The sequence below is a fragment of the Mandrillus leucophaeus genome, unplaced genomic scaffold (genome assembly GCF_000951045.1).
Source record: "Mandrillus leucophaeus isolate KB7577 unplaced genomic scaffold, Mleu.le_1.0 Scaffold290, whole genome shotgun sequence".
NCBI lineage: Eukaryota > Metazoa > Chordata > Mammalia > Primates > Cercopithecidae > Mandrillus > Mandrillus leucophaeus.
The window spans coordinates 2365887-2375821 of NW_012103032.1; the positions used below are offsets into that span (position 1 = coordinate 2365887).

A 9935-nucleotide genomic window follows, 5' to 3' on the forward strand; every position below is an offset into this window, starting at 1 on the left:
AAAAAAGATTTTCATCACCCCAAAAAGAAATACTGATATATTAGTGATTGCCAGGGGCTGGGAGAAAGGGGAATAGGAAGTGAATGAAGTCACTAACCTATTTTCTGTTTCTGTGGTTTTTCGTATTTTGTACATCTCACATGAATAGATATGAACACAACATATGACCCTTTGAATCTGACTTCTTTCACTTAGCATAATATTTTCCACCATGTTGTAGCATGTATCAGGACTTCATCCCTTTTTATTGCCAGAATTTTACCACATTTTATTCATCCATTCATCAGTTAATAGACATTTGGGTTGTTTCTACTCTTTTGCTATTATCAATAATGCTGCTATGAACATCCATATACAAGTTTTTGAGTGGACTTATATTTTTAGTTCTCTTGGGTATACATCTAGGAGTGGAATTGTATACATAATTCTATGTTTAACTTATCAAGGAACTGCCAAACTATTTGCCAAAGTGGCTGCACTATTTTACATTCCCACCAGCAATATCTGAGTTCCAACCTCTCCACATTTTTGCCAACACTAGTAGTCGCTTTTTTTATTACAGCCATCCTAGGGGGTGTGAAGTAGTATCTCACTGTGGTTTCGACGTGCATTTCCCTGATGTCTAATGATAATGAGCATCTTTCCCGGCCATGTATGTATCTTCTTTGGAGAAGTGTCTATTCAAATCCTTTACCCATTTTATAACTGGATTATTTGTCTCTTTATTGTTGAGTTATAAGTGTTCTTTATATGTTCTGGATACTAGACCCTTATCAGATATTTGATTTGCAAATATTTTCTCCCATTCTGTGGGTTGTCTTTTCATTTTCTCGATAGTATCCTTTGAAGCTCAAAAGTTTTTAATCTTGAAATAGTTTAATTTTAAATGTTCTTTTAAATGCAAGATGTTATTAGTATATTATATTTAAAAAGCACATACACACTTCGTTCAACTGAGCACCTACTAGGTGTTGGGTTAGGGTATACAGGGAGAAGTAAGGCATACCCTCAAGAAACGCATACCCTCATGGAGTCAGTTTGTGCAGCTGTTGTTAGAAGGCTGAGTTGGCCAGGGTTCTGCCCTAGCTCTGAAGGGTCCTGGGGTGGGATTCGGCCAGGGGTGGGAGAGTGGGGGTGCAGAGGGGAGGGAAGAGCCTCTGCATGAAAGCCAGCTGGGAAACAGGTGGAACTGGACTCTCCTGTGGCCAGGACGGGGAAAGGCACATCTCTGAGGGCTATAGTTTCTTTCAAGCAGAGAGTTCTCTGAGCTGGGAAGCAGCAGTAGGGAGGAAAGGGAAATCCTGGCTTCTCCCCGAAAGCCACCTCAGGATGCTGCTAAGGGACCAGCCCCAAAGCTACCTGACTTCCTGCCTTTCCAAGGAAACAGAGAGCTCCATCCAGAGTACCCAAGACAGCCCAGGAGGGTGCAAAGGGCTCTCCAAGAAAAGGTCCTAGGGGGCTCCAGTGAACTGCTCACAAATAATTACATTTAGAATATCCTAGAAAATGGTAAGTGTTCAGATACATGTAAGGTACCAATTTACCCCCATTACTAAAACAACAAACCAGTGCCTGGGAATACCTGTTTCCCACCAATTCAGTGCTTTGGCCAGACTGTGACCAAATCATGGCCTAAGGGCTGAATGGAAATCCTTGGTCTTCAGGTTACTGATCTTAAATTCCCACTGCTTTTTGTAAATCTCCATCTTATCACCAATAAGGTGATCTAGAAAGGACAGGGTCTTCTTGGAGCCTGCTTGTGCTGTAACTTCTTCTCAGCCTGGCCTCTCTTGCAGGACAGTGCCCTTCATTTCGAAGTGAGCCAAGCAGATGAAACGACCGTCCCCTGCACCCCTTCCCCACCCTTGATCCTCCCTCGCCCACCTACCGGGATGGCAGCCTGGGGGTCCAGTCCATTCTCCACCGAGAGCATCTCCACTCACGCAGCTGCTTCCTCGGAGAATCACATGGCACCTGAAGAGACAGATGTCAGCCAGATGAATGGGCAGGCAACTATCCCCCAGCCAGAGTCCTTTCCCAGCAAGCAGCAGGAAGTCAGCCTCTCTTACTCAAACCACAGCCGAAAGGCCTTTGAAGAGCACAAAAGTTAAAACTGATAATGGATTTGAAGGAAGGAAGCGAGGAAGGAAAGTCCAGGGGGCTCAGTCCTTGGGAGGCAAGGAGTCCTGGGTGCCGGGGGTGGGTCCACCCCAAGGAGTGGGTGGTAAGGGCACTTCACATCAAATGCTGCCCAGAAAGCCAGGGCTCTGTAGGATCGAAACCTGTAGGCAGGGAATGACAGGCTGATTCGGATACGGAGCTGCGGGTTCGAGGGGAAGGCTGCAGCTGAAAGTGGCAGGAACCCACTGGGACAAGGAAGCAGGGGCTCACATTCAGGGGCTGGGTCCTGCAACACCCTGCCCCCACCCCTCACTCCTTGTTCTAGTCCAACGTCTGCCAGCTCAGCAGTAAAAAGTACAACTGTAATGGCTTCAAAAGGGAAGGGCTCCCTTGCTACACTTCTGCTTCTCAACAGGGCTTCGAGGGTCTGGTGTGAGCAGCACAGACAGGGACTTGTCTAATCAGGACAACCACAAGGTCTCATCGCAATTTGCCACTAACCAGGTAGGCATGCGGAGACCTCTCAGATGGAGAATGTGTAAACGCCTGTCACGGGGCCTGATATGTACCTGTACCTGATACGTTGTACCTGGTATCTGTCATCCCAGTGGATATGGCCACCTAAACCTACAGACCAAGAATGTCATCGCCTAAATGAGTATGCAGGAAGAGTTGAAGTCAGTGAGTGGTTAAATCCCTCAGGGCTGCCAGATTCCTCCTGGGAGTGGGTGGGGTACGGTGGGGTAGGGCCTGAGCCTGAGGGGGCTGCTGGCTGGCTTGGCCCCACCCCAGAAACTTGGACAGACCTGGGCTAGGCAGGCACATTCACACGTAAACAAATCTCTAGTGAACGCCCGGCTCAACGCCCGGCTGAGCATCAGGGGAACGCTGGGGAAGGTGATATCACAGCTGTCTCGGCTCTCAAACAATCACCACACAAAGAAGTTAACAAAACCAAGAAAAGTTAAATGGGCTCGACTGTCTTTACATATATTGCCTAATTTATAGTCCTCCTAAGCACCCTAGGAGTGCTGTTTTATTGTCTCCACCTGACAGATGAGGAAATGGCAGCTGACCCAGGTCAAGAACATTCCTGAGGTCCCACGGCTGATAAGCGGCCTGACTCTACCACCAGCCTCCAGAAGGAGGTCAACCCCAGCCCTAGGAAAACCAGATTGCTGAGTGAGTGCTGTAAACCAAAACTAAAATTCTAAGCCCCCAAACTGCCTGAATGGGCCCCCCTTGGCCAAAGGGATTTTGAAAAAACCTAAAAACTGAGTTCAGGCCATGACAGGAAGTGGGGCGTGGGCCATGCCTCATCCTAGCCTCTCCCTTTTGAAGCTTAGACACAACTGAGCAGCATTAACATTAAAACAGACTAAGACTGACAGAGCAGACTCTCAGCAATTAAGATACCAGCTCCAACCTGACTCTGGTCTAACATCACATGGGAGATAACAGGCCCTAAAGGAAATCAAAGTATTTTACCACCAAGTATATTTCTTTGACATATTTTGGAATGGCCCTGCAAAGCCATCTCCTGTGGGGAAAATTTATATCCTGCAGAGATTCCCTTCCCTTTCTCGGCCTTTTCCTGATCTAGGAGAGATTTAACTAAGAGTCTGACACCTTAGAAACATTTACCATCTATTCTCTTGAAGGCTTCACCTACATAACATGAACCTTGGCTTCCACAACCCACCTTATCTTAACCCCAAGCTTTTCTTTCTGCTGACTTTAACTCTTTAGGCAAAGTTCAACTCTTTCAACCAATTGCCAATCAGGAAATCTTTTAATCCACTTTACCCTGCCCCCACCAATGTATACCTTACATGTATTAATTTACGTCTTTGCTTGTAACTTGGATAAAAATCAAGCTGTAACCCAATCACCTTGGGCACATGTTCTCAGGGCCTCCCAGGACTATGTCACGGGTCATGGTCCTCACATTTGGCTCAGAATAAACCTCTTCCAATATTTAACGGAGTTTGGCTTTTTCATCAACAGTGCCATCACCTCAGAGCTAGGATTCCAGGGGTAGTCTGGGAAGACCCCTTCGCTGGAGGCTGGGAACAGGGGGTGCAGGGAAACATTAAGGCCAGTGTGGCGGGAAAGGTTTCCTGGACAGCGCTGGAGCAGCATGAGGTTTGGAAAGCAGACAGGCAGGCTGGCCCTAAATGGTGGAAGGTGCTCTGATTGGATCTCTGGCCTCTGGGGATAGCAGAGGGCAAACAGGACACAGGGAGTCAGGACCCAGAGCCAACCTCCCTAAGTCAGGTCCCTTAGGAGGAAGCAGGCGTGTGTGGAGGACGGTTCCTGCAGACCCAGTAACAGGCCAGGCGCTGCAGACGGCCAGAAGAGCCCTTAGTCCTGACTACAGCCCCATCTGACTGCCTCACCCTTCACCATGGTCTGCTCCCAGCTACCCAGGGATTCTCAGGGCCCTCCTCCAGAGACCAGTTCCCCATTCTGGCCACGGGGTGACAGGAAAAGGGGGTTGTATGCTATGGTGACTCTGCATCTAAGGTCACTTCCAGAAACAGGCCTGGTCTTGAGGTCAGGCTCTGTCAAGGCCACCGTTGTGCAGCTCAGCAGGCCACATCCAGCTTCTCTGGCTCCAAAACCCTGGGCTCCAATCCCAGTCCACAATTCCAGTGGTCTAAGGCCCTCAGGCCCACCCTTCAAGACAGAGCCCAAAGCCCCAAAGTTGCCCTTCCCTTGGCCAGCTACAGGGCGGGACCCTAAGGGCTTAAACCCAATAATTTGAATAATAGCCCAGGCCCATTAAGACCTCGTTAACTAATTAACTAAGAATAATAGAGTATTCAGAGTATTCACTGGGAGGGACAGGCCATTGGTAAGTGGGTGCTCTGGCCAAGTAACCGTATGCTAAGAAAACAAAATAGGCCGGGTGCCATAGGCCAGCTGCTGTGGCCCATACCTGTAATCCCAGCACTTTGGGAGGCTGAGGCAGGAGGATCACTTGAGGTCAAATTAGCTGGGCATGGTGGCCCATGCCTGTAATACCACCTACTCGGGAGGCTGACGCAAGAGAACTGCTTGAACCCAGGAGGCGGAGGTTGCAGTGAGTCGAGATTGTGCCACTGCACTCCGGCCTGGGCAGCAAAGCAAGAATAAATAAATAAATAATTTATTTCTCTAAATAAATAAATAATAAAATAAACTGAAGCTAAGAGAGACAGGGCCAGACAAGAGAAGGGTCACTTGGCCTAAAACAGAGTCAGAAATGCCACAAAATGACTGACAAGAGCTCAGATAAATCCAGCAGAAGAGCCACTTGAAAATTCACAGGATAGGACTGAGCCTGTAGGGTTCCGGCCACAATGCAGGACACCTCTGTTTGTAGGCAGCCATAGCACCCCACCTATCCGTGTCTGTTCCATCATGCTCAGGGAGGCAGGGCTCAGATGGTCAGTGACATAAGAACTCACGGCGGGATCGGAAGGAGGCTTTGTGTCTCTTGACTGTGGGGACAGCACTGCGTCACCCACCCTGGTGGCCCAGACTCTGAATCTACCATCCTATGGAACTGGTTCCACTTTCTGTCCTCAAAACGCTCTTCATTGACACCAAGAACCAAAGTGAAGAGAGGCGTGGCTTCAAGGAGGCCTACCTGAAGGGAGTAAGGCAAAGTTGGGCAACACTACCCAAGGGCCCTTGAACATGACCGGTGAAAGCTTAGCAGGGGAAAGGTGACTGGTGCCATTTAGGAAGTCCCAAACCACACCAAGTCTACTGCCACCCTATATATTGATTCACCCTCATATAGCTCTCCAGAGTGCAGAAAGCAGGCTTCTCTGATGTTCCTCTCTAACCTCATTTAATTCTTACAGCAATCCCGTGAGAGAGTAATTATCCCTGTTTTACAGAGGACAAAACTGAGGCTCAGTAGCAATGGGTCTCCGGTAAAGGACAGAACTTTCTGGTTTCTTCATCCCAACTCCTGTATCTTTCCCTGGACCAAAAGGCCTCAGGTCTTTGGTTCAAATTCAGGCAAACTATTATTTCTTCTTCAGAGGTACTCGGAAGCTCCATTTCATCACAGAAGGTCTAAAACCAACAAGAAACAGTTCTGTCAATCAGATTTATAGCCCCAACCAGCTGAGCCCAGGTCCTACCAATGCTCCTGAAGTCTCAGAGCTATACTTTCTTAAATGTTCCAACATAGTTAGGAAGGAACAGTTCCGGTTGGTTTCCTGCATTATACTACCTGGCCTTCTCTATACGTCCAATTTCACTTCCTCCAGAGATCAAGGAAGCAAAAAAAGAGAATGACTTGGATGAGACTTACATTAAAAGAAGAAAGGTATAACCTGGTTTCTCCACTCTCAAAACACTCCACCATCAGTGAACAGCAACCTCTTCTCTTGAGGGACTTCTCAGCCACTCCCCACGGCCTTCTCTCCACTGCCTGAATTGTGTAACTGGCTGTTCAGAGCCACAGCCTGGCTTTAAGCCATCCAACTGCTGTACCAATTGATGAGTCATGTTTTTTCAATTGGAAAAGAATGACAAAGTTATCCTCTGATTCAGAAAGGCAGCTGATCTTTCAGGCATGTGAGTGCTGACTGAGGAAACTGCACCCCTGTCCACCTGAGGAAAGCTGGATTTCTGTGATGGGTGGGGTGGTGGGGGTCGGAGTTTTGAAGCAATTAAATACCAGATGAAGGGTGAGAAACTTCTAGCTTGTGATTCCCAGACTCAGGGCTAGTGGATGAGGGCAGAATTGTGGAGTCAGTGAACACTGGCTATCTTTCTTTCCTCCCTCCTTCCTTCCATCCAATAACACCCGTCTTCCCTATATTCTTGTCCCATATCCCAGAGGATTCTAACAAGGACCAAACTCTGAATGAAAACAGGACTGTTGCCTCACCCATTCACCAATGTATTTCTAGTACCTAGAACAGTGCTTGGCAAACACTGGTGCTCAAAAAATAAGCTGTTGAATGAATTGATTAATAAAAACAAGACACAGGGCAGGTATCTCGATTTCACCCAATGTGGGAAGTTGGGGTATAACAACTGTTAAGTGCTGGGGCAACTGTGGAGCTCCTGTCATTAAGCCAAGCTGCCAATAAGGCTGAAAACGACTTAAATATACTGCATATTAATGGGAGGACATTGACGGTAAACAGTATTCACTTTTTCAAAGGAGTACGACTATAAATGGCAAGCAGAGACAATGTTCTTTGGGGCCCTTTAAAACTGCAATCAGCCAGACACCGTGGCTCACGCCTGTAATCAATCCCAGCACTTTGGGAGGCCGAGGTGGGTGGATCACCTGAGGTCGGGAGTTGGAGACCAGCCTCATCAACAGAGAAACCTCTATCTCTACTAAAAATACAAAACTAGCCAGGCATGGTGGTGTATGCCTGTAATCCCAGCTACTTGGGAGGCTGAGGCAGGAGAATCACTTGAACCTGGGAGGCAGATGCTGTGGTGAGCCGAGATCGTGCCACTGCACTCCAGCCTGGGCAACAAGAGTAAAACTCCATTGCAAAAAAAGAAAGAAAGAAAGAAAGAAAAACACTGCAATCAAATGGCTCACCCATCTGATGCCGGGTCCTCGGGATTCAGAGAAAATGTGTACCAAAAAGCCCCCCAGAAACTATAAACGCTGAGCATGAGACTTGGGTGCCTCTGGAACGTCCTTCTCCCTCAGCTACTCTGAGATAACGTGGTCCCTGTGTTCATGGAACCCAAGTGGCCAAAAGTCAATGATCCAGCACTTGCAAGAAAAGAAAGCAATTCAAGAGCCTCTGTACCCACCTAGACCTCAGCCTCCCCAGGATCTACTCACCTATACTCTTCACAACAGGTAACACTGCCTCTGGCACCCATCATATCCCCTGAATTCAGCATCAGGATTGATCTGCCATCAGCTCTGGCAGGGAGAGGCCCTTACAAGTTCCTTACAGGAAAAGGAACATGAACAATGTTCTGTGACCACAGCCAACACCACGCAGAACTTCCCAGAGGCTCTCCAGGGCCAGAACACCAGCCAGAAGGAAGTGACAGCTTCCATCATTCTGTGCTAAGTGAGCTGAGTAAGTGGCCATCTCTCACCTTCCAGATATTTGAACGATACCTACCATTCCAGCAGCCAGCACAAGTCATTTAATATAAATGCCAGAAACACAGTCCCTGAGGACAGGTACAGGAGACCAGATGCCAGGAAAAACCCTGGCCCCACCCAAGAGTTGGGGAGAGCCCACTATTCCTCCACCCTTATTTACCACCTGAGCCCCTACACCCGCCAATCATGCTGCTCAGTCTCTAACTGCGGGTCTGAGTGAGCACCTACATTTGGCTGTTGAGGGGCAGCTGGTGGAGTTGGCAGGAGACTCTGCACTAAAGTTCTCAGGTTGAATGGGAGTTGGGTCCAGGGAAGGAATGGACGCAGAGTTGGGGTGAAGAGTTGCGGTCGGTCAGCGGGGGTGAAAGGACATGGAGATGTCATTTTTAACAAGATTGGGTGAGGGTGGTAGGAAAGGAGGCAGCAAGAGTTAGGGATAGTTTGGCAAAGACTTAGGGATGGGGTGTCCTCAGTACGGCAGGAGACGCAAAGGAAGGTATACAGAGGGCTAGGAGACTAAGGACGAGAAGACACAGTTAAGACTTGGAATAAGGCTGAGATCGGAGTTATCCGGAAGAAAGCGGTGAGCTCAACAGGGCACTTACTTTGGGGGTGGGTCTTAGATGAGAAGGCAGAGGTAGAGTGTTTGGGATGAGCAGATCTTGGGGAGCTGGACAGGGGATGGGGGTGACTGGGATAAGAAAGCTGAGCCAGAGAAGGGGAAACCTCAATGGTGGGTCTTGGGGACGTGAGCGAGGAGCATCGGGATTACCAGAGGGGTCGGGAGAGACGATGAGGTGTGTCAGGGCGGGGCGAAGAGACGTGGCCGAGATCGGGGTTGGAACTAAGGTAAAGTGGGGTCACGAGTGAAGCTGCATTTAAGCAAGACCGCCGGTGAGGGAATGCGGGCGCGGGTTGGGGGCTGGACAGACGTGGGGCACGGGGCCACAGCGGCGGTGCAGGGGGAAGGCTGGGTGGGAGCGGGGCGGGCGCAGGCTGGGCAGAGCTGAGGGCTCTGAAGCCGGGCAGTCTCAGGGTAACCAGGCGCTGGGGATCGCGGAGGGAGCAGGAGGCCCACCGCCCGTTCGCGCCTCGGCCCCGCCGCCCCTCCGCCGCCCTCCTCGCATCTTGACCCCCTAACTCACCAAGCGGAGCGAGGAGCGAGGCTGGGGGCGCTCCCGGCCACGGCAGCTCCTCAGCACTCGGAGCAGACGATGCGGCCTCTTGGCCACTGACAACAGGAAGCGGCGCCCGCGGCCCCTGACGCCATCACGTTGGCTCGGCGCTCCGGCCCTGCCCCCGGCCCGCCGTGCCAATCGCGCGGCCCGAAGGAGCCTTGGGGCGGGGCCAGCTGCTCCCGGAAGTCCCTGGGAGCTGAGCCCCAGGGCAGATGCGAGGTGTAGGAGGCTGGGGAACCGGGAGCGCCTGCGGGGCGCAAATAGGCGAAGGCACCGGTGTCAGGGGGAACGCGTCCGTTACCGCCCGCCTCCCGCAGGTCTACGTCAAACTAGATCCTGGCTTCTGGGTTCCTGACCTCGTTTGGCCTCAGAACCATCCATGCAACATTGGGGCTGTCACTTCGCCTCCCTCGGTTGAAGAGTTCCCACTTGTGAGTGAGACTAACAACGCCTGCCCTATCTTTGCCTCCCCGAGGGCAGCAGTGCAGCCCGTGGGGCGGAGCCGGGACCCAAACTGGAGCCTCCGCCTTTCGCTTCAG

The 9935-nt window shown here is 50.3% G+C and overlaps 1 protein-coding gene across 3 annotated transcripts in view; it reads right to left on the reverse strand.

Annotated features, from left to right (window-relative positions):
* The window catches only part of PLEKHM1 (pleckstrin homology domain containing, family M (with RUN domain) member 1), a 54985-nt gene extending 45456 nt beyond the window's left edge, over positions 1–9529 (reverse strand). Inside the window, exons 1-2 of one of the 3 annotated variants that reach the window (XM_011985981.1) lie at positions 9364–9529; positions 1889–1974 (exon numbers count right to left, since the gene is read on the reverse strand). In XM_011985981.1, coding sequence (XP_011841371.1) covers positions 1889–1933 — 45 coding nt within the window. In that variant the 5' untranslated portion in view covers positions 1934–1974; positions 9364–9529. Of the gene's footprint in view, positions 1–1888; positions 1975–6433; positions 6713–9363 lie in introns of those variants that run through there. The other 2 variants (XM_011985984.1, XM_011985983.1) reach the window with 2 other exon arrangements.
* Between the last annotated feature and the right edge of the window lie 406 nt (positions 9530–9935).